This window comes from Pieris brassicae, chromosome 4 (assembly GCF_905147105.1).
Source record: "Pieris brassicae chromosome 4, ilPieBrab1.1, whole genome shotgun sequence".
NCBI classification, from domain to species: domain Eukaryota; kingdom Metazoa; phylum Arthropoda; class Insecta; order Lepidoptera; family Pieridae; genus Pieris; species Pieris brassicae.
The window spans coordinates 13,881,026-13,907,339 of record NC_059668.1 but is presented as its reverse complement, the minus strand read 5'-3'; the positions used below and the strand labels follow the sequence as shown (position 1 = coordinate 13,907,339).

Here is a 26,314-nt window from a genome sequence, read left to right as displayed (position 1 = left end):
TTAGTTTTTGCAAGTACCCTACAATAAAAAGAAGGTAGTATAGATTAAGTACCTGTATTGAGTCTTTCTTCATGGCGATGGGGCGTGGGATGTTGTGCAGTTTGTAATAAAGCCCACAAGCATTGCACACTGTCTCACCATGAGCGTTGCGACGCCACAATGACGTTGTAGTGGTTTGGCAGTTGCTACACGACATACCTGGCCGCTTCGTACCCATCTGCACACATACACCATTTTCTTAATACACAGAAAGACCATCCGCCAGAGGAACACCACGTGACCATTTTAATTTGTTAATCTCTTTATTTATAATCAAGCTTTTTGCTGGGCTCTGTGCTGGTGATGACGACGATAAAGAAGCACAAGTTACAGCCCAGTAGATTTTGCGTAGGTACCAACATGATAAAGAGATAATATTTGCAATTAGTCTCGAGACTTAGTAATTGAGAAACTATATTCTCTGAACACCAAACAATTTTTTTTTGTTTTAGACATTTAGTATTAAAATAAAATAACACATTGGTCAGAGTGATCCTCTTAGCGGAATTAGCCATAAAATAGAGTTTAGTAAAATGTCAAAGCTAATGAAGGACTTATGGTTGTTAGTTAAATAGAATTTATTTCATTTTGACAGTTTTAGAATTCTGATATATGAGGTATATAATCACATGCATTATGTATTTTGGAGCAAGCAATGATTTTTGTTAGTAAGCGTGAGGTCAGGGACATGGGGAGAAGTAAGGATCGGGGACGTTTTTTGAGGGACCGAAGGGACGAAGGACAGTGGAGGGACGGAATTCTCCGCACACCTACCCCTTTCTTCTGTTTGTAGTCGGGTTGGGCGGAGAGCGCGGGCGCGCAGAGCGGCGCGGCGGCGGCGCCGTTATACAGGAAGCTCTTGTAGAAATCCGCGCCCGGCGGCGCCCCCTCGGCCACTGCAAGGAAGACAAGTGTCAAGGACACGAAAGGACGCTCGGCGGGCGCGGATTTCATCGCGGGAGCGGGAGGTGAGTGGCGGGCGGCGGGTTAGTGGAGCTGTGGGCTGCGTACGTCGGGGGCGGGGGGGTGCGCCGCGTGCCGCTGACGTACCAGCCGCCGCGGCTGCTTCAGCGGCCGGTTCATGCCGTTCATCTTGTTGTAGAGACCACACGCGTTGCACAGGTAGTGACCAGTGCCGTCGCGGCGCCACAGCGGTGTGTGCACGGCGCCGCAGTTGACGCACTCTCGGCCATCCGTCACCACCTCCGCCAGCTCCACTGCGCGATACCAAAGTTTACCGCCCACCAGCCCTCCGGCTCACCGGCCTACCGAGCGTCCTCACCACACATACATCTCCACTTTACGCTCACGCAGCCATTCGCCAGCTATACTTATCAACTTATTCAGCAAATACAAAATTATTTCTGAGCAAAAAACAAAATATATTTTATTCTGATATCCTTTTAATAAACTTCATGTCTGTTCAACAAATGTAATGTACATTATTTTTAGCGTTTTTATAACAATACAATTTTATACAGCTTGGATAGAAACATGTCTTAATGTTGGTTCTTGGTATAATGTTAAAGAATACTGCGGAAATTAGACGGGAGATCTAGTGTAGGTACTAGAAAGCGTAGGTAAGCTAAAATTATAACTGACCCATAGCGAGAACTAAAAGTGCTTGATCAGCGGCGCGACTTGCAATTGTTTATGTTAGTGTCGTCGAACTTGGCCCTGACAATGGACCTGTATGTATGTGTGTTTGTGTGTGCGCAAGGCCGCGCGTGCTTCATTCATTGCAAACGCAACCAGGAAGCTGTTACTGGACACAACCAACTTGCTTACAATACTTATAAGAAGCTAAGTCCTTTGATTCTTTAAAAATCATATTTTATGATTCAATATCATTAGTAATGTTGGCAATAGCGGTGAGTAATAACATGGACTTTGTGTACTTTGGAGGTACGTATAATGTACGTCACATCCGTCCGTTGAGAGCAATGGGTTGGTGTCGCATTACTGTGATCCGGTGATACCTAGCTCACCTCACACGGAAATATTTCCCAGAACACTCGACTGTTTATAATTAAAATTAATTATTAAACGCAGACCGTGACTGTTATTATTTGGTATTAATCAATACCATAGTACCTATCCAAGGACAACGACAGCCGATTGACTGGTACAGTATAAAGCAAGCGTAAAATTAAAAAGGACTGCCTGAACAATAAATAAATTTTAAACAATAAAAGATAATTTTGACTATTTGCCTGAGATCGTAGTCTCGATCCCTGTCTGTGCACCATTGGACTTTCTTTCTATGTGCGCATTTAATATTCGCTCGAACAGTAAAGGAATACATCTTACCTTAGGCTCAAAACCTCGACGGCGTGTCAGGCACAGAGGGCTGACACCTACTTATCTATTAGATTGACAAATAATCATGAAACAGATACAGATAGAGGACCAGATGTAAAAGTGTGATTGATGTGTGTGTGATTTACTTTATTTATTTATAAATCTTTAGCGGGTGAATAAGCCCGAATTTGTTACTGCATTATCTTAACTTAGCCACTAAATTGACGATTAAAATTATTTAGCAGTTAAATTACAATAGTTACTAGAGCCGCAAGTTGGACGAAGCTAAACTATAAATTCTTACCGAAATACTATCTTAATTATTGTTATTAATGCATCAGATGATACCAGCCATATGCGACCTCGGCCATGTGCGCTGATAACAACTGAATATTAAATTACAATCGTTTCAAAATCGATCGATCAGCGATTCGAAAATTATATTAATGTTTGTTTTTATTTCACGACAAATTGTAATCTTCATTACTTTCAAAATTCCTTCTGTCAATTTCTATTGACGCTGTGACGAAAACTGTGTTATAATTTTTAATAAGATTGATTATAATAGTAATAAGGAACTTGGGTCATCATCGCTGCCACCTAATTTAATTAATTATAATGGTTCTAATTCAAGGTAAACAGCGCAAAGTTACTGAGTGGACGGGTTTTGCGACTGCGGAAAAGATGCTGCATCTGGCACAGCACAAGACACGTTTCACGAGACGAAGAAGACAAAGAACAAGAACAGTACGAAACATAAATTTCGCCTATCATATTCTCTATTAGTGTTTATGGGGCTTCAAACAATGAATACGCAACTTTTTTACCAATAAATCAAAACAAGTAATTCACTAAATTTGGTGTTTCTCAACAAATAAGTATCGCAATACAGGGAGAATGCTGGCAGCGTTAAAGGTACACAGGGACCATACTTTTTAAATTTGTTTGAATTTTCTATATATTAATTATTATTATTACAATGTAGGTTAAGAATATTGTAAATACTGTAGTATTGTATGTTGGAAGATTTAATTAATATATGTAATTAAAATGTAATAAGTTAACGTAACACTAGGTTTCTACGAGTTTAGGTGAACAAAAGACATGCGTCAGCGCCGGTGACGTCACGCGCGGGCTCTCTCCGCGATAAGGTGCGGAACTAATGTTCGGTAAACGTCGCCGCTAATTACTCTGTCCGACTTGCATGGCCTGACTATTAACTAAAATACATAGAATATCTAAGTTACACCTTACATCACCTAGGTATATTAGGCGTGACCCATTTATTTATTCTTAAAAATGCGTTTAGCTATCACAATTCTACCTTTTTTTTATAATGCTCCGAGCTTGGAATAACATTTAAAATAAAAAAAATCAGAATCCAAAATGAATTTATTGTAGTGTAAACAAATTATAGCATATTTAACTATTTTCAAATGAAAAGGAATTAAAGTAATTTTAATTTTAGCATTTGTACCTAATGAGTAATACGTTTAATTCAAGTATTGTGTAGATACTGTGTGTGTGTGTGACATGTGTTTAAAGCAATTAATGTTTTCTTTCCTTTCTTTTAAAAGTCGAGGTGTGGACAAAGACGCGGGCGGTTTGTCATCCTGTTTGCGGCACGTGCCTTATCCAGAATGCGATTTTAATGCTCGGACATCGGACAGGCGTTATTTGTCGCGAGGCCTAAGCAAACACGACCCATACATACATACATACACATTATTATCACGGCTACATCACTTTGTTTTCGTTACAATCACGTAACATTCGTGCGCTTCCAACAACATGCTTCATTTATCGTATTTCATTATTACAATTTTTACGACATATTATGAAATTTATCAATCTTATTTGTAGCAAAATCTTTTATGTATTGTTAAATATAAACAGTCATTGAACGTCGGGAAAGTATAGAAAATAGTGAATCTTAATATTGAATATAGATTTAAAAAATGCTTTTACTATCTAATACATAGTCCGAGTTAACCACTTTTAGCACATTTGCCATATAACCGAGAACAAGAAAAATTATTACGAGTTGAAGACTTCCTACTATAATTTTAAACTATACTATATCTTCTACCTGAAAACCGGACATCACTACATACTATATTTCGTTATTTTAGTTATTTGTCTATCTCATTCAGCTCAATATATATTTTAATATGTTCAAAAAAGATATCCGATAATAATAAAAATCCGGAAAACTTTCGACACGTATTTTTTTGCCTCTTCAGTTCGTCGGGCACTTTTTGTGCGAACTACTCCTCGAAAACCAATAAATATTTTATGGGCCACAATATATTAACACTTTCGAAGATGGATGACGGTTTAAGTGTGCACTTATCTTTGATCTTAGTATAATATCGTATGAGATATCGGGGTCTATCTTTTTCTGATCCCTGACCTTATGCTGCTCCCCGAACAGCATCTAAAAAGTATTATCATAGCATTCTCGGGTTATCAGTAGTGTCACAAAATCCGTAAAAATTTTGTAACAATTTTGTTGGTGTGTTTTTCAATATTAGATATATTAAATTGTAATAAGTATCTAGGTATTTATTTATTAAAGTTCACCACATTATGCTATATCTACAGTATATGTAAAAAGCTATCATTTCCAAAATACATAACAATTATGGTAAACATAAATGTTACAAAAAAAAGTAAAAATAATACAAATTAAAAGCATTACACTTCCAGATATTAACAATGAGAAAAAAATACTAGCAAAATATCGGATTTGGTATCAGATATGTGTTAAACAATGCTCCTTTTAAACTTGATCAGCCCATAACCGAATATATCGATCTCTTGATAAGTAGTGTTTATTATGTTATATTTGCGAAAAAGTCGAATGAGAGTTGCTTGAACTCCTAGGTAGATTTTAGGAGGCGAAATTTCTTTACTAAGTTTTTAACGTCTAAACCTTGTTTTTTAATTGTTAATCTACGCATGTATTGTAAACTTTCATAAAATCATACCTATGATTATCGTAACACGACAAATCTGTTTTATTTATTATCAATTGCGGTATATAAACAAACCAACAAGATTTAAAGCAGGTATTTTTATTTAATTGACAAACGACGACAGCTCGAACAAAGAAATCACAATGATACAATGACACAACGGGTATTCACTCGCCATCAAGCTATATACCGACATATATTATATTAAGCGTGTGTACAATCAATAATATAAATAGGTACTTATAATACGATTTTGTTAGCGCATCTATTTACCGATGTGGCATAATACTAATTGTAAAGAAACCATTGTCTCAGCCTCATACTTAATTCGTTTGTTCAAACGTTTAATGACTAGTAAAATTGAAAATAATGTTTTTTGAAAAAATCTAATATATATAATGTATTATTCTACACGAGAAATTCTCTAGAAATTATTTACATGGCAAAACAACGTTTGCCGGGTAAATATAGTATTTATTATGTTTGGTGTGGTAAACCAAATAAATAAATAATATTTATTACTAGAAATCAGTCTAATTAATGCGTTAACTACGCGTTTAAATAAGGCAAATTTAGTGTTAGCCTATTAACTTCAGCGTGTGACTCCTGGCTGTGCACCAACTTTTATTTCTGTGTGCAACACGCTCGTACGGTGAAGGAAAACATGAGGCATACACCTAAAGTCGTCCGCGTATTTCTAGTTAATTTTATTAAGGCTTTGATGAAACAAGACAGTACTTTACGTGGTATACTCGTATGTGTTTGTGTAGAAATCAAGTCGCTAAGGTTGTATGTCTCTGTAACGATTGCACCAGCGTATATAACATTAAAAACTATTAACATACTATTTATTCGAACAGACATAAAATTATTTTCGTACCTGACTTTATAAATAGTTAGTGTTTACCAGTTACGAATTCTCTGTCGTAGTTAATTGTATAAATCATAATTATTTCATTAAAATTTCGGTAATCTAAAATTGATATGAACTCAAATCAATGATAGTTAAAAAATACTTAACTGCCTAACGATTCGCTCGAAAAGTAACGGTATTTTTGGCATATATTAGGCAATAATGCATACTAGATAAACAGTTCAATTATATTGTATTGGTTTTGTATGTGTTCTGTACTCACTGGCAGAAAGACTGGCGGCGGCGGACAGCTGAGGCCTATAGCTGCACTCGACACGCCAAAGCTCCTGCAACATGACACGATACTTTTCATTCACACACTCAGACTTTACTATATTAGGTTGTACACAGCTAAATGAGAGGTACTCACGGGCTGCGTGTAGGTTGTAGGCGCAGTGGCGGAAGCGCGCGATGTCGAGGCGAAAGCGCCACCGAAGCGCGCACTAAAAGCTGGAAGCGCTCCACCACTCGCGGCTTCGCCTCCACTCTCGCCTTCCACATAATCAGCAAGTACAGTGCTCCCACAATAGACGGGTGATGAACCACCCCATGTTTGTGGCTGTCCAAGTTCTCCGCCACCGCTGTAGTACGTCGTGCTGCCACTGGCGTAACCACCGCAGCGTGCATACGCCGCACCGCCGCTTACGCTGCTCTCCGCTACGCCGCCGCTGTAGATAGGAATCTTACTATTAAAAAAACATACTTATATATAATAAGTCCGTTGAAATAATTTTAATTCAAGTAAAATAGTTTTCATTGTAAGTGACCCTACTAAAATTAGTCCTTATATAAAATTAAAATTTGAACAAAAATAAGGTTGCTTAATGTTAATAGGTATTTGTTAAATATAACTTAATGCTGTTTGTGGTCGCAGAACGTTTGCGGTAAATATTAAATTTCTGAGTTTTGTTTAAAATGTCTCAAAATTATAATTTGGACTGTTTATTCAGTGTAAAAAAAGAGACGACAGATATAATTCAGGCTTGTATAATACATATTAATGAACAACACAATTATTCACGGCAGTTTAAAAGATAATATTCTGTATATAATTATAACATATTTAACTATATTCAATTAAACATAAATTCTGCATTCGTTTTTACATATAATTATTTACAAGGAAATAATTATATGTAGAACGGTAAATAACATACCAAGACAATTTTTTTTTAAACTAGCAAATTTTATAAAACGTCCCACATCAAAAATTCTTATAGTCTAGGTGTTTACCTAAACTATAGAAATAATATTAAAAAAATTTCCATTAAAGGACTCGTGTTCTTATTAATAACTATATTAGTAAAAAATATATTAGATAAGACAATTGCAGTCGCTTTAAGTAGTATTAAAATACTTAGTAGTTAGAGTACTTAAAATTGGTTTCATACTGAAACCCACAAAAAAACCACATATTTAATTAATGACATTGACAATTTACATATTTGCAAGTAGCATTAACTATCTTCGCTATTGTAATATGTTCATTATTACCAACAACTTTCTTTAAAACTTGTTTTTCGTTTATTACACCTAGAAAGATCCACAGACAGTAATAAATTAGCATTAAGGAAATATACTATAATATATAATAAAAAGTATGTATATGTATCAGCAAGTTAATGTGGTAGCTGAACAGGTCTAGCATGAGATAGGAACCAAAAATCGAGAGTGTCTACTTCTAAGTTGGTTATCTCTAACTGCTTCGACAGTTTTTATTGTGTAAGAAATCCAGCCAGTAGTATCTTGAATGTGCAAAGATTGACATGGAATATTCATAAATATGTATTATAAACGCTAAGCATGGAACGTTTAAGCACGCAGTTTTCTGTTTGGTACATATGTTTACATCAATCCCAATTCTGCATAACAATAACAGTAATCATAATTACCAAGTGTTGAACGTCAGATTTGTAACTATTTTCAAATATTATAAAGACGAGTTAGCGAATCTTAAACAATCTTCCAAGTTCTTTATATAGTATAGTTTTTGCTGTGAAACATAACTTTTATATTTTCGTTTCCATACTATAAACGATTGTGTAACATCAACGAAGCGTTACTATCAGATATCGATCAGTACGTTACTAAATTAAGTGGATGGCCCTACATCTTCCGCCCTAGTCGTATTACGTTAGTAGTTAATAGTGACCGTGCTTATGTTATAAGTAATTACAACGCCAACTTGCTTACTACCGCGGTTCATATGGGATGTAGTGCGCGGCTAATGGCCCGGAACATGCTCCCCTCCCTCACCCCGCTTACCTCGACCTGCTTGCATGTATTAGGTACAGTTTAACGACTGCGTCAACATGCCACCATAATTACAAGACTCACTAAATTTACTACCATCTACCGCTACTTGTTGCCAGGCAACGAAACCATTACGACACAGGCTGGTTCCCCAAAAGGCGAGACTCTATCTAAGGGCAACCACGTTATCGTACCAAACATTTCACCGTGATGAGTGGTAGTCAGCTGGGATCGATAAGCATAAACACGTCCATATAACGTGGTAACACGAGAACCCGGAACCTAGTGCCCTACTCGCACGACCGTTCACTTCTATTGTTTCCCCTTACGCACCTTAAACTTTATGGTTATTAGCCATACGTCACGGCTCCGGCAGAATTACAAACCGATAATGCACATTTTCAGTCAGGCGAAGACAAAACTGCAGTTCTCGAAGCACTGTTAGCACGTGTGAGTGCCCGTATTACCAACAGGATATGTCCAGTGCTGGCCCGTGCCTTTGCACGTGTCCGCACTTCCGGTTGACTCCCCGCGGACAGTGTTAACCCACGTTATCGCGTTACATTAGCTAACGAGATCTCATACTGAACAGTTCGTAGAATCTCACATCAATTTTGAATTTAGAAATCAAAACAAAGGATGAAGAATGATTGAAAAAAATTGTGAGAGCGCGCGTCGGCGATATTTGCGCAGGGCTATAATTCCAATCCTAAGAGCCTATACAAACAAGTCGTTTCGAGACACTTAAGACGTCACTCGACGCCGTAAATAAGGAGGACAAATTTGGATATGATCCGAGGCCGGACAGCCTTTGTGACCCGTGACCCTTGACTGAGACCAGTCGTTATTATATTTGTCACGTCATTAGTGTTTGTTATGTTCCCTCAATATTTTCCTCTAATTATTATGATTTGTTTGCATTGGCAATTAAAATAAGGAAAATTCCAAATACGAGACGATAAGGAGACGAATATAGATCTGGCGTAAGTTGCATTCCCGAATCGTAAGCTCCTTTGGATAAGGTCTTGACTATCTTAACGGACCGTTGGCGCCGATAATTTGTCACATTATCGACGTGTTGACGCATTTCGTCTTGACTCGTGACTTGGCAAACAAATTTACTTTTTCTTTCCGTTTCCTGGGCCGGGGCTGCGCCTGCGACGTGTATTTGCACCGATCTCGAGGGTCGTTTGCTCAACAACTTAGAACGTTTGCTATAAATTAATGCTTGCATCGTCAAACAATCTTGTTTGTCGTCCCAAGATCTCACCAACACTTGAAACTGAGCCATAAACTTTTATTTATTATTAATATTAAACCTTTTATTTCTTGCGTTAATTAGTACCATTAACAGGGTTGTAGACATAATGTTAACAAGCTAAAAAAACAAAATATTTACTAAGACACGGTCATTAAGTAATTGTTCGTAATCTAAACTATGGCCACTAATCTTCAGAACAATAACGTTGAGTCAGTGAAGCTCTGCCAGCTTGCACAAAACATTGTGAGTAATGTAAGCTCTTTGCCTGATAAGATAACTGTCATTAGAAGAGCTTGCCTGGCCCATTTGCAAAAATATAAATACAGAGCGTATGAAGTGCGTATGAAAACGAATGAAGGATGTTTATGTCTAGGTACATTGCGTTTTTCGTAAACAAAAATATATGATTCTGGTAATATAACAATTAACAAGTTAAAATAGATTGCCAATTAAATAAAACGTTTTAATTTTCGTGTTCGTGTGTGAGCACGCACACACGAAGGAGTGGTCGCGCAGTTAATTGCGGCGAACATTAATAACCGAGGACAATAATTACTATTCACTGGTCTGCCTAACCCGAAATTATAACGAAAATCATTTAATTATTTCCTGAAATTATACTAAAGTATTTTTTTTTTATTTTGAATATATTTTTTATCATATAACTTTTAAAACTATTTGACGGCGATAGTAGGAAACTTCTTACGTGAATAGAAATCCTAACTATGCAAGAAAATCACAAAAAACATAGTCTCTAATTGTTGTAGGCCATCATGGCGGAACGACAGAGTTACTCCGCCACAGGATAGGTAAGAATCATTTGTAACTATGAAATAAATATTAACGCTGTTCAAATTTAATAAACATAGGTTATATATCTTGGGCTATATAACGTGTATGTAAATAACGTACAAACCATCAAATCTCTATTGTTCCTAAACCGCAAAGCAAGTGACAGAAACAATAAAACATAAATCATTCAACAGCGTAGGAGATACAGCGCCGTTCAGAGTCTAAACATCACAATTATAATTAAATATTTAAAATAGAAGGGTTCGAGGTCCAAAATGATTGAGTAATAGAACAATGATAACGAGAGACGGAAAATTCCGGGAGGCAGCGAACAACGTGGGACGTGCGCCGCGCGGAATTTGCGCCGCGGCGTGTCGAAACGCGCCCAGTAGGCACGTACTGCCCATTGCAACATGCTCCACACCCGAAGGCTTCTTCGCAATCGACTAATTAATTAATCCACCAAGTCTGAGCGATTTGCACATGTTAAACACGTGCGAAATTACGGCGTGAGTGAGGCTATCGGAAGTGAACGTAGTATGTTTACAATTAGCGTAGAGAGGTGATAGAGAGATAGGCGTACGGCGCTATCTGGAAGCCTGCCAGACGGAGTGCCGGCTCCATATCGCAGCCGCGATATCCCTGCGCCCTTTTGGTTGCCGTCCGACCTCTCTATCTGACCATCTCCCACAATCATTCACTTATATTCATTCGCTCCATAATAATATGAACGAGAACCCGATTCAACTATTTACATTTCTGTGTCTGTGATTCCTTTATCTTATTAAGTCAAACCTCTCATTTTATAGTACAATAAACGATCCACAAATCCAAATCCAAAAATATATATACATCTCAAAGTTCTTATCTCACTTCCCAGGTCCGCATATACTTATAAACAATTGAATGACCTATATAGAGATTTATACATTCTGTACCGTGTATATATTAGTGCAAAGACATCAATATTCAGTCAGCCGATCGTCCTATCGTGGTCTATTTTACACACAGTAAAGGAAATTTTGTGTCTAGATTTGTAATGGTATTGATGATAAAAAAATTGCTATTGTTGCTATTGTAAAACCGCTTAATCGGGATTAGCTCTCGGTTTATAACTCTAACGAATCGATATATTGAAAATGCTATTTCTAAAAACTACGAAACATAGTTTTTTTATGGAAATATTGCCAAATGTTGTATTAAAATCTGGGATTTGTAATAATTAATAGGAATGGGACGTGTATCATACTTAATAAAAACTGTGCCAATTAATATAAATGTTATTTGCTCATATAATTATATTTGTTCGTTACATCGCCTAATGTGTTTGATGTTGTCTCAAGGCAGGACTACCAACAACATTAAATAACTAACCATTTATATTTATAGACGTATGTGGTATCAATACATATCTTTTTATACTTATAGTTTATACTAGTAGTAATAACATTTTTTTGTACAAATTATATCAAGAAGAAAACAGTATATTAGACATTTACTCTTAACATTTAACCGTACTATAAACTTTGTCAAGTTTGTGTTTTATGTTTTACAAGAAACAAGAATCCATATGCTCTTGTAAAGTTACCCAAGTGTATGATGTAAAATTCATATGAATTAAACATTTTTATGCAAGTTATTTCACGTGTCTCCGCCTCCATTGCATAGTTGGTCTTTACCAATTTTTGTCCTAATCTCCGTATCAGTCAAATCCGTCCAAGTTTTACCCCATATCAAGTCTAAATTAAATTTTTTATATCGGTAGAGGTATCCCTATCCTTCGATTCAAAACAATAATTATGTTGAAAAACGTTGTAATATGAACTCTGGTGGTTAAACTGTTCATGTTCCCTAAGTAAGTCCCTTCCATTGCACATAGTTTTACTTACTGACTTATCGTTAGTGTTACATAAGGCTGCCTAATATTTTTTACTGGCGAGTTGGTCTAGAAATAAGGGTAATAACTTAAAATCGGCTTATAATTGAAATAATAATAAAAATAATTAATTTCAGACCTAATGACCTGAAACCTATATTACTCATTTCCTTGTTCTTTGGCAAACGTTTCAAAGATTTGAATGAAACGCAACTGGAGTCTAATTTTTAAGACCTTTTGATCGTTCGTATCGTTCAGTATTGCGATCAGCTACCGTCCTCAATTAACATAACGAGCGTTGCTTCAAGGTCTTCCGAGGCTTATGTACGATTAAACGATATGTACTCACTTGTCGAGGTGGTGATACGGTGGCGGCGCGGGCGGCGGTGAGTATGGCTCGTAGTGCATCGTGCGGTACGAATCCTCGCGGCGCTCGGGCGAGGGTGTTAGGTCGGGACTGCGGTGCATGTATTCCCCCCCCGCCTTAAACAGCGCCTCCTCCAGGTGCGCGTATGTCTGCATGTCGCGCGCGACTGGCGGTCGCAGTTCCTCATAGCTTCGCGCGCCCGGAGACCCGCCCCCGCCCGCCGCGCCTTCCGCACCTCCTGTAGCCTCCGCGCCCTCTGTAACACACGCACACACGCTTAGCACACCCGCCATTGGCTCACACACTACCATAATACTACCGCACTGTCTCTTCACTACACAAGAATATGACCACCAATCGAACCTGTGCCTACTGCCTACCTACATAAATTAAAAATTGTTCAAGTTCGCCAGAATCAAAGGGCTATGCTCCATATATACAACGATGTTTAATTACGTTGTTATAAAAAACAATAGGTACTCGTAATACGTAAACACTTTTAAACTAAGTAACATTTCGTAAACAATATAACGTGTGACAGCCGCATTGGCTAGCGAGGCGGAGCAAGGACTGACCTTTTCGTTCGTTGTTGTTAACCTCAGCAATAAAATCGTCCAGGGTGTTGTAGTTGTTCCGGCCACGGTGCCGGCAGGCCTCAGGCCACGTCTCGTGCAGCATGTCGTATATGTGTCACTCGCGGACGTGCGGCGCGCTCAGCGTCGCTTTGTCAACTGGCGTGTGATCGCCGGTGAGATGCGCGCGCGCACAGTCCCACCCCGCCCCGCCTCGTATACCGCTCGCCCCGCCCACCCTCTCCCATTGACTACTCCGGCCAGACTCAGCCCTATCGGCTATCATCGTACCGGTTATCACTCACAATAAATCTAAAGGACTTTTCACATGGATTTTATTAAGTCGATACATACCGGTCTATTTTGTATGTGAATTATGAATGCTGTGTTTAAAATACGGTAGTTCTAAGGCCTAACACAATCCTGTAAATATATATTCTGTATATTGTATAGCACCGGTACTTTATGAAGCGTAAACTTAGGTTTTATTGTAATGCCTAAGTACTGACTTGCGTGTGTAGATAATCAAGTACAGTTATGAACGTCAACAGAAAATATGGTAAATTGATTCTAAATTTCAATTTACTACCATTTCGCAAGCCAAGGGTGTAGAGTGGGTAATTCACACTATTGTGTCGCATTCATAATTATTCCTTGAAAAATATATGATGAGACGGCAGGTTTTTTATATTTTCCCTCACACACCGTTTCGTTTTATCGGCGTCATGACGATTAATATCGTGGTGGAGCCAGGACTATGAGGAAAGATATCAGCATTTAAAATATGATTTTTAAACAGTACCTACCTACTCTGACAAAATTTGTAAATTTTTAAATGGTACAAATGCTTCTTTGATATTTAGTGTTTGACAAGCTAATCCCTTATGGGTTATTGTTTTGAGTAAACAAATTAAAAATAAACAAATATGTGATGCGACTTGACTGCTAAGCCCAACCCAAGGACTCCCCGCTGTGCGATATGTGTAGAGTATGATTTATGATCTCTTTTGTCATAGACAAGCGATAGGTATTCTATGATTTTGCTTGTGTATGTAATATATGTAGCAATTTTTAAATTGGGCATTTAATCCCTAACATTATCAGCAGGCTCCATTGTCCAATTGGACGTAGGCCTCATCCATTTTGCTTCGGTCTGCTCTCTGCATCAACTTTAAAAGTTTATTTTGAGCTTTTTAATAAGTTCCGTAATTACAAGTCGAATTATTAATTTCTTTGAAGTAAGTTCAAAATTAAACATGCGTTGATATTAATAATTGAGGTGACGAAATAATTAAATATGTAATAAAAATATGTGTTTTAAGGTAAATAATACATGTAATGTTATCAGTTGATAATATAAATAGTAGATATTGCTTGCGCGTGGCTCGCAATGAAGATTGAAAGATGAATGATGATTGATTGGTTTAGTCACTTGTCCGAGGAAAAGAAATTATCAATAAGTTTGACTCCTGTATTATGTTAAATCAGACACCGGCATGATCTAGGTGATCTTGACTAGGTATATAAAAGAAAAGGAAAAAGATAACGATATTTCAGGACAAGACCAAGAGTTGTAGCGCCACTGATGACATATCAGTTAAATTAATTCTAATAAATCCTACATAAATCTATAAAGCCACAGCCAAACGATTAATTAAAAAAATAAGAAATAAATGTTAAGAAAAACACGGTCACGGTGACCACGCACACTAAAAAGCACGCGAAACGTCGGAAAACATTTAAATTTAAAATTATGTAAATAATTGTAAGTTTTTAATAATAATACATAGCTTCAATCCGTTCAAAAAGTGTTTTTCTTATGTTAACAAAAGACAAATAAATGATCGGCCTTCTGTGCCTGAAAAAGCCGTCGACTTTTTGGACCTAAGGCAAGCCGGTTTTTTCACGATGATTTTCTTTATCGTTCGAGGGAATGTTAAAATGCGCACATAGTCCATTGGTGCACAGCCGGAGATCGAACCTACGATCGAAAGGTACGCACAATGAAGCCACTAGGCCAACACTGCTCTCGAATTTTAAAATAATTGGTTTTAGTTAAAACAACTCTAAACGTTTACAGTAGTTTTCATAAGAATCTTTTTTATTGAATCATTATTTAGAATTTATATCATATTAATATTAAGCAGTAATGATTGTTAACAATATAATATTCCTTTATAATCTTTACATATTATTTCTTAACAATTGTACGGTCCAATTATTCATATATTGTAGAACAAAAAACATGTTGTCGCTTTTTGCACTTTTTCATCTTACATTTGGTTCTAAGTGTTAAATAATAATCACGTCTCCACACGTGTAACATCAACCGAATCCATGTTGGCAATAAATAACAGTAGATAATTACGTCATCAGTGTGAAATTTGTGAGTTCTCTGAATATATTGCCTACAAATCATCAGCCAAATCTCTCGGAACTCGTATCAATTTTATCGTTAGCTTTAAGGGCCCTGTAAATCGCCTTTTTCTACTTCCTAGTATCGACCCCTGTCGCGCTAATCCCATGTTGTGACTGCCCGCACGTGGGAACGGACGGGTTATAGATTAAGTCCCGTAATGGGCCATGGGGCAGACACATTTCTGCGTCTGTTTTGCTATCCAACACTTATTGTTGTGAATTTTTTTCGACATTTTACATGCCAAAAGTTTTTGATTCGTTGGAATCGGACCCAGAAATTTAAGAATATACGTTATGTGTTGATTACTATCAAGCTTGTTTGCGTCTGGTTAATTGATATTTCCAAGTAATTTTCTGGTAAGTCAAAAAACATCATTAATTTTTAAATTCATAATGTTGATTCTGGGTAGTCTAACCGTTTTCAGCTCTCGCATATAATACTATATCTCAAATAAAGTAAATTTAACATTTAATTGTAAATAACATTTGAGAAAACAAATACCTTTAATTTCGTAGGTAATTAACTAATTACGCATATGGGATTAAAATTAATGTACAAGGTGTCTCAGAAGAAAGTTGATACTTAGTTGATCAATTAAAAATAATAAGTCTGTGTATCAAAAAGTGTTTATTTGTTATTAAAGTTCACATTTTGGGATTTGGGACACCCTCGCATTCACGGCACTTATTTAATCAAACAATTAAAATACTTATGACGGCTCGGCAGGTGGACTCAGTGATGGCTGCCATTTTGTGACGGATATTTTTTTGCAATTGCGCCAAAGAAGTCGGCTTATTGGCGTAGACTTTAGATTTAAGATGACTCCATAAGAAAAAATCCATAGAGGTTAAATCAGGACTGCGTGGTGGCCAATTTATGTCACGTCTCCTGGAGATCAATTTGCCTGATAAATGATGAATTTATTGTAAACTTTATTTTGAGACACCTATTATTTTTTATTCGCGTAGTGGTTACAAACGTTGAGTTAATGTATTCTTCTTTCTATGTGCTTATTTAACATATTAAGGAATTAAAAGTGGGGGCACCTGCATGCCTTAAACATAGAATATGTAGGCACAGAAGACTGTGTAAAGGCGTTAATGGCATATGATAGAAGCCTTTATGTTACTAACAATCGCGTAATGTTTGGTAGTTTAAAAACACTAATATACAGACAGATTTAGTTTTTTTGTTTGTGGAGTAGCGAGACCCTAGCCACTAAACATACCTCAGCGTGCGTGTGGAAGACACCCACTTAAGATAGGCCCTCAGGATTCAAGGCATTCAACCCGGTCTTTTATGCCACCTAGAGCGTATGAAGACCTGCGGGTCCGAACTGTACAGAGCAACCCTAATGTTACTTAAGTCAAACATCCAATACCAGCCATAGCAGCTATTTTTGTACGGTGTATAGATGTGTTATTTAAGATAATATTGTTTAGATAATGGTAAATCATTGTTAATACTTGAGCGGCGGCCGGCGAAGGCCGGAGGTCATTTGTTATCGCTGCCTCCCCTCTGCCACCCCGCATGTATATCGACAAGTTAAATATGTGCTTTTATAAAACCCTTTTACGGACTTAAACATGACATCTATACACGTCCATTGTTCATTCGACTATACAAAAAAAAGCTATTATTAACATCGAGTGGTTACATAAGGCACTAATACAGACACAAAGATCAGTGTTGGTATAGTGGCTTCATCGTCCGACTGTTGGTTCCACTGTGTATTAATGGACTTTATTTCCTATACGATTCGCTCGAACGGTGAAGGAAAATATTGTGAGGAAACCGACTTGCCTTAAACCCAAAAGTCGACGGCATGTATCAGGTACAGAAGGCTGATCTACTACCTACTTGCCTAGTAGATTGACAAATGATCATGAAACAGATACAGAAATCTGAAGCCCGCAAAAAATGCTGTAACGCCTCAATATTTTATTGAATACATACACAAAAAAACAAAGAATTCAAAATAATATTAAATAAAGAAGAATATTTATACCCTTTTACATATATTGTACTCAACGAAATGTATAGAGCTCCCGTAAAAAAATGGTGGTACAACCTCTAAGAGTAACTCGAAAATATAATGGATTTTGACATAGTCATAGTTCGCGCTAAGTCTCGTTTCTAAATGTTAGTAAATCTTGGCTATAGATATCTGTGTCGTGATAATTATTTTCTTATATACCTACGTGAAGGTTAGCCTTCTGAGACTGACACCTCCCCAATAGGGCCAATAAAACCGGTTTCCTCCCTATTCGGTCAGCGTACGAGTGATTTTTAACACACAGTCCATTGGAGCACAACCGTGATTCAAACCTACGACCTCAGACACTCTCAATCCACTCGATCAGTGTTTCTAAAGCTCTTTGTGCCCCATCTTTCTAAAATTATTATGCCAAGTTTGTAACATCTATAAATTTAATTATTAATTTAAATTTAATATTAAAAATTGTATTGTTCCCCAAGAAACTTAAACGATAAGTTTTAGGAAGAAATTACTAGGAATTTGTTAAAGCAGTATGTAAATTTTCAAAATGTACAATGAAAAACATCGAATCCATTTTCGGATTGCCCGCCTGTGGGGCGTTAGTCCCACGTTGGAAAATACTGCACTAGATCAAAGATAATATTACATGAATCAGTGTCTGCAATAACCATAGAAAATATCAAATTCATTACTGAAGAGTTTGAGCTACGCGGGGTACGGGTTGCGGGGTGTATCGGGGCCAGGTCAACGCGGCCGCAGCTCTTATCGCTACCTCCGCTCCCGTCCCCCGCCCCGCTCATATTATGCAACGTAACCGCACTAGCGAAAACCGAAAATGATTTCATGAAATAGGCTTACAAGTTATATTTTATCGCTTGATAGAAACTCTATATTAACTAATTATGTTACAATAAAAATAAATAAACTTAAGATTTAAGTGGAAATGGGCGGGGCCGCATGGCAAGAGGAACAGTAAAGTGGAGCAAAGTACTAAACTGGTACAATAAACGAAACAGTGGAAGAAAATTGTAGAAGTTGGACAGAACAAATTTAAGAAATAGTAGATGGTACATGGCAGAGAGTGGCACAAAGTAGAAAGGAACTAGGAAGACTTATTATATCAATATAGTTATTTTGCAAGGATGGCAAACGAAATTGATATAAATAAATCATGTTAATTTCTCTATTGATAATAATTACAAAAAAAATTAAGTACCCCACAACCTTGTTATTTTATCATCAGAGTAGTGTGATAACATAATAATAGTAATCCAAATGTTATAATCCAATTATATGTGTATATTTGCTTTTATTTTCTCTTAAAAGAAATCAACTTGAACGTAACTCACACACTGTTTGACTGTATGTTAATTATTTCTTCTTTATAAAGAATATTGTAACATCTGTAGCTGCAATATTTGTAAATATATGAGCATCAACAATCTAAATAATAAGTTAATTATCTGCTGTATTGTTTTGAATAACATGCACAATTTTTTTTAGCATAGAAGTTATGTTTCATTCTAGGTACCTGGTCTACACATATAATCAAATCAATGTATACAAAATATTTAAAACCTATTTTAAAAGAGTATACATGGAGTTTATTGCCAATTCTTCTCCATATGTAACTACCTTTTAGAAGGGTTAACTAGTAACTAATATTTTTATCTCGTAATTTTGACTTTCAAACATTAATGGGTCTAACTGAAATTTATAATTTGACTTTTATATGTAAAAAAAATCTTATATCCTCAACAGATCTTTAATTAATCGATCTAATTGTACCACTACACTTAAGAAATAAACGATTTTATTTTATTATTTATTATAAACTGGTACAAAATAAAATATGTTTATTGTGGAACAGAAGATACAAGTATCACTTATTCCACGTCATTCAATTTGAATCGGTAGAAAGACGCTAGCTACTCATCGGCAAAGAAGACAGAGGATGTAGGCCGAGAGAAAAAGCCGGCGTAAATAACTCTCGGTACTCGATACATTCTTCAGCTACAAACAGATAAGTTAAAAATATCCATTTCTGGGGTTAATACATAGTTATTTTAAATCTTATTATCTTCATTTATCGATTCATATTTTATTAGCGCAAGTTCAAAGGTTTACAAATTATAAATTTATAATAAGCTAATTAGCTTCTGCAATACTGTTTTCGTGAATGCATTATATAGTATACTAGCTGCCCCCGCGAACTTCGTTTCTCCTCAATGTGGTTTTAGTTAGCCTTAATATCGTGACACGAAAGAACAATTTCACTTTATTATCGTCACTATAATTTGAGTTTGATTTACACTTCGGTCTAAGTAACACGTGGTTGGCTATGCTAACATCAAAAATTAACAAAGTAGAAATAATAGAATTTCACGGTATTTCGTTTACTTGACATATAATTTGCAATAAAATAAAATTGCGACTATAATTAAAGATCTAAGCTATCCTATCTCTTAAGTTGGACCAGACTGCTCACGGTGTGCCAATTTAATTTAAAATCGATTAAGTAGTTTAGGAGCGGACAAACATCGTGACAGGAGATTTATATATATTAAGAAGATTTGTTTTCATATATTGACAGTTATGCCAGCGCGCCACACACAAGGGGCCGCATAATATCAATAGAGGCTTCATAACTGAATAATTGAATATATAAATTTTAGACATACGTTTTGTTGTTGATGGAAACAACAAAATATGGATGAGGGTCTGGTCCTAGTTCTTAAACGACAAAGTTATCCGTGATCACACCATGAAGTATAAAAATCCTTTTTTTGAAGTCCGTTTAAAATGTGTCAGTGTGGCTTGACAGCTTACAGTTCCGGATACAGCCGAAAACATGAGGCATCATGGCTATTGTTTACATAAAAACGTGGCCATATATGATAACTGATGACCATTTGCGTATTTTGAACGCGTTATCGGATTTTTATTATTACTTGACAGAATGGTTGAATATTTTTTGTGACCACACAAAAATGGGTCTCATTTTCATTTACGATTACTGATTACTTAAGAATGCTTTGTTTTATTTGCAAAGTTACACAAGTGATAACAGAATGGCAATAAATTTTAATAAGCTTCGAGCTTTCTAAAACGATTTTTATTTGAATTCTCAAAAAATAAAATAAACAATGTTTATTATAGAATATAAGATACAGGTATCACTTATTCCACGTCATTAAAATTTAAATAAGTAGACATCCTTACTCATCGGCAAAGAAGACAAAGAATGTAGGCCGAGAGAAAAAGCCGGCGTAAAAAACTCTCGGTACTCTTTTGAAATAGCAAATCATCAAATAACTTATTTTAAAACAAATATCGCAAATTAATTAGAAGTAGCCTATCTAGCTCTAGTCTCAGGCCTTTTTATCAACTAGATAATCGTTAACTTTATAGTAAGCCTTTTAACACATCTTTTCTTTAATACATTTCTTAAATTTATTAAAAGGCAGGGATAAAAGCCTTTGGAAATAATAATAAGTAATTCTATGAAAAGTCTCAAACTTTTAAACGATTTTCAGTTTCCGCCCCAAATGAGTCAAAGGGGCAGATGCATTTCTACGTTTGTTTCATCTACTAACTTATTTATATAATCAAAATATGTAGATATATATAGCAGCATATAAATACTTATTACATTATCTTTTTACTGAACTACTTGTTTAGGTTTTAGGCAAGACACCTTGCCGATCGGTCTAAGTATATAAGCATATCTGTTACTTTCCCTAATGTTTTTTTTACAGTCAATACTGGTTTAGATTAAAAGCTTTTATTGAAAAACATGAATACTGTATTATAATTATATCACTAATTAGTTAATATCGAATTAGTATTAATAAAGGTATTTCCGGTATAAGCGATGAAAAGTGTTTAGCAGGAATCCCATTATTTACATTTTTTTCCAGTGTTATTTATTTTATTTACAAACAATTTAGCAATTATATATATATAATTGCTAAATGTTACAAGTTAATAGTTTTTACAATAATCTGATTTATAGAAAATTTAAACAAATTAAAAAGTATGGTCCCTGTTGCACTGTACCTTTAATGCTGGTAGGATTTCTCGCTGTATTGCGATATTTATTCTTTGAACGAGAAAACCACCAGCTCTACGGTCACCAGTACTATTTAGCTTTCGACGTCTTAATCTTTTTGTATTAAATATATATGGTATTACAGGGAACACAGTGATACATTTACTTTCTAATTGTCTTATTTGAACCTTTATTGACTAGTTTTAGTAATCATTACCAAACAATATTTTACATAGTACTTAACGGCGTAACGCCCTATTGCGTCACACGTGCACCTCACCCACATCGTACTCAATACAATAAAAAAAAATCAATGGCGCTACAACCTTTTTACGTCTGGGCCTCCGGTTCCTGTATCTGTTTCAAGACCATTTGTTAATCTAATACAAGTAGGTGATCAGCTTTCTGTGCCTAAAGCACGCAGTCGACTTTTGTTTTGGTTTAAGGCAAGCCGGTTTGCTCACGATGTTTTCCTTCACCGTTCGAGCGAATGTTAAATGCGCACGTAAAAAGAAAGTCGATTGGTGCACAGCCGGGGATCGAACCTACGGTATGAGAGTCGCATGCTGAAGTAACTAGGCCAATACAATAAAATACACAAGGTATTATCATCTACAAATATGGTCTCAGACACTTCACCACTGAACTTTAGGATATGTTTTTTATAATCTGTCTGCAACACCAGAATTGCTTTTTTTGAATTTGAAACTGTTATATGCCGTCACTAGTATTATCCACGATAAATATTAAACGAGGTTTTATAATATAATCATAATATTAACTCATACAAATCCGTTTGGGTTTAGTGGATCGTTATGATTATGTCTCAGGCCTCGAGTGAGAATATTAAAGGTTAAGCAAAACGATACTGAAAAGGTCTTTAGAGCAACACTAAAGCCATCTTTATATATCAAATATAACAGATTTCTGTTCCACATGGTAAACGCTCACAAAATCTCTTGAAAGGAAGTAGATAGTCATCTTTATACAACGAAAACCTTCAATTATCAAGTTCTTTCAAATAAACTAAGGAATATTAAAAAATTGAATTTTAAAGTTAGGAATTATATAATATTCCATGTTAATAATTCAATTAGATTTGAATACTGTTTCGTTGATTAATAATATACTTTATACATGGTGGTGATAAAAAATTCACTCGGGACTAGTCGACGTATATCCGTTGGCAAACCAAATTCCTGCAATAAACGATGCAAAATTTGCATTGCATGCAGAAAAAAATTGACATGCACGAAATGCGCCTCAAGAAAGTATCTATAGATTTAAAGCACTACAAACAAAGTATAGAAACTATTATAAATGCATAATGCGTTGTGTTGCTTAATGTATGATATTGTATGCTATAGTACGAGTATAATATCATAGATACTTTGTATTTATAACTAATACCTAATAAATAAACAATGTGTTCATAAAGGGTCTACATAAACAAGAACTAGGCAATGTTTGATGTTGGTAACGGTTGGCGCATTACCGGCCCTTATCAGCAGCGCGGGCGGAAGTGGGTGAGGGGGGGGGGTCGCTTATCGCCGTCTGCACTCTGCGACAACTGCCGCTACACATTTTTAATACGTATTTTGTAATGAAATAAAGAGGAAACACAACAGAACTCACCAACGCAGACATTTCACGCAACAATGATTCATTGCCGTCAACTGACATTGGTTGCCGCCGACAACTGCGTTGGATAACACTGTAAGCAGTCCATCACTACCACTTCGTGCTCTTACAGCGGTGCTGGGAGCGGACGAGCTGAATACGACGGCGGAATAAGCAGCGGTGGGAGCGTGGCGCGGGCGCGCGCGCTGGTCGCTACTACTGACTGCCTCCACCTCGCTTTCAGCGGTTTTGCTTTATCTAATCGCGGGATGATAAAGCGCAGCCACTCCGCGTGTCTCGACGCCGCCCCCGCCGCCCCCCACTGCCACTGCCTCCACCAGGCCTTGTGCTGATGGGCTCATCTGCTGTATCTATCAATCCGCTACAATTTCCTCTGATTATGTACCTTTCCCATACGACATTAAAAGCCTTGTACGTATTATATGTGAGTAGGTACAGGTAGCTCACGTGCACAGTGCAAGCAATAAACCTCGAAGTACGTAATAATTTTAAACAATAGCTCGATTACCAGTTACAGTTTTACGTTCTTTAGAACTTTCCGTTACTACGCCACTCTAGGTTTGCTTTGTGCTGGACTCAAATATCGTAATATAATTTATTGTCGAATAACTATCTTGTGGGCCAAGCTTACTAGCTACTAATAATATCCGCCCAGTGCCTTCGTGTTGTACGTGCTACATCGCAGTTCGACACGGTACAATACACAGCGCGCTGTAACATGTTCTCATTCATTTCTTTGAATCAATTGACCAACACACGTATATAAGTATTTCGAACATTATTCACACAGACCGAAAGACAGGTTAGTGTGAATAATCTCTAGTAATCCACATCTGACTAATTAAATTATTTAAAGTACCAAGATAAGATGTTCTTTTTTAAAAACAAACGAGATGCTGCGGTATTCACCTATTCAATCATATTTATTCAAATTAACGTATTAAATTAGGTAACGTACCAATTCTTAAAAGGTTTGCAATTTGCAAACACACTCCATGGCAGCGGTATCACTGAACATCACCGCACCAGTTCTATAATAAAAAATTAATGACGCCCTCAAACACTCAAAGCTGAGTTCCGATTAATTTGTCATAATATCAGTCTAGTTCTCGCTAAGTTTGGTACTTTTATTTATTGAAGTAGGTATAGCATCTCGCCTTTTTCCCGAAGGGATCCCTATTTGGTACGGTCCTGATGCACCTTTCTTGTTTTATCCACTTTCATAACTTTAACCATGCATACCGTTTGGTAGTAAATTTACAATTAATTTAACTTCTTTTCTGACGTTCATAAGTGTACTTGTTTACCTATATGAATAAAGTTTTGAGTTTGAGTTATGGGAACTTTTAACTTTTCCCTTCTCTAGTACATCCTGGATTTGGTATAGGTATGTACGACAAGGCCTACCCGATGTCGCCATCCATCACCTATCTGCCTATTACTTATCCTATCACGCAATTTTGCACCACATGTACTAGGTACTTAACGCTTTTACGTGGAAATCCACGGTATGTATTCAACATATATTTTTTTCTCTATATAGATAGAGTATATAAAGTGTTATGGCCTTCCAGTTTCTGGTAAACTCCAACATGCAATGTATTTGTTAAGAACTATACGAGATTGAGGAAAATATAGGTATATTATATGGATGATTTAAAAATAAATGTTATTGTTTCAACCATAACCTTTGTTCGCTTCAATTTATTATAATTATTAGTACTCTGTTTAATTATTTATACAAATAAAATGATAAAGTTCATTTGGTATTTTCAACAGTTGTGTATTGTGTATTCGATAAATTTTCCCAATTTCTCAGTAAAAATATTTTTTCTACAAAATGGACGCTCTTTTTTACGTACCTACAAGCCGTGTTTTAGTTGGTAACGCATAGCAGAGGACCTAGTGACTCCCGATTAAATAATAATTGTACCGCGAAATTATTATTTTTATATATTCTATATAAGAGGTAATATGTAATATGATCTTAGAAAATAGCCCGTGGTATAACCTACACGTTATTTTATTTGCTCTAGGTAATAACTGAAAAATCAATTGAATAAAATATATATAGACAAATAAAGGCAGAGTATTAAAATATAAACTTATTTATATAATTCAAATCAACTTCTAGTTATACATGCATTTTTCTCCAAGGGGATTATAGCTTTATTCAGCCAATAGTATATAAGTTTACTGGTCCAAGTTGGGTAGTGATGGGGCCAATGTGACCAAAGTAGTAGTGTCATAGCGCGGCGAGGGCCGACTCGCGATAAGGGGGCCAAGAGTTCACGCTCATATTTTTAACGAGTATCGGAGTCGATCGCTTTTGTAACAATACAAAACATAATATCTCACTCGGATATGATTTCTCTCTAATTATATGTTAAGACACCTTTTTACTACGTCTTGTGGCGATGTAACAAGTACCTTTATATACAATTATTTTTCTAACAGCCGCCCCGATCGCTTGTACTGCGCCCCGATGCTGTACTTATACGCTTGTGTAAAGGGTAGATGTTAAAAGGTTGATTATAACTTTGAAACGTGGATTGCTGTTGTCAAAAACAATATGCTGGAGTAACTCACCAAAGTGGTAGTCGGTCCTTGTGGCCATCGTGTGGCGGTAGAAGCGGTGTTGCGCGCGTGTACGGAACGGCTCATCGCGTCAGCGCCGCGAGAGATGTGCGCGCGGTCGCCACTCGCCATTCGCCGGAGGTCGTCGCGAGAGTTGACGCTGCCGCCCGCGCCCCGCCCCCTCAGCACTTACCAATACAATAAATTCCAGTAGATTTACGGTAATTATAAATTTGAATGCCAGTGATCTGAATTAAGATAATTTGTTTTTAATA

General features: G+C 36.4%; 1 protein-coding gene across 6 annotated transcripts in view; it reads right to left on the bottom strand.

Annotated features, from left to right (window-relative positions):
• The window catches only part of LOC123708992 (transcription factor GATA-4-like), a 28,570-nt gene extending 2,409 nt beyond the window's left edge, over positions 1–26,161 (bottom strand). The window contains exons 1-6 of one of the 6 annotated variants that reach the window (XM_045660060.1): positions 26,052–26,161; positions 12,763–13,036; positions 6,602–6,917; positions 6,455–6,518; positions 1,051–1,256; positions 53–217 (exon numbers count right to left, since the gene is read on the bottom strand). In XM_045660060.1, coding sequence (XP_045516016.1) covers positions 53–217; positions 1,051–1,256; positions 6,455–6,518; positions 6,602–6,917; positions 12,763–13,036; positions 26,052–26,079 — 1,053 coding nt within the window. In that variant the 5' untranslated portion in view covers positions 26,080–26,161. Of the gene's footprint in view, positions 1–52; positions 218–813; positions 936–1,050; positions 1,257–6,454; positions 6,519–6,601; positions 6,918–12,762; positions 13,037–13,355; positions 13,518–23,456; positions 23,681–26,051 lie in introns of those variants that run through there. The other 5 variants (XM_045660062.1, XM_045660056.1, XM_045660059.1 and 2 more) reach the window with 5 other exon arrangements.
• Between the last annotated feature and the right edge of the window lie 153 nt (positions 26,162–26,314).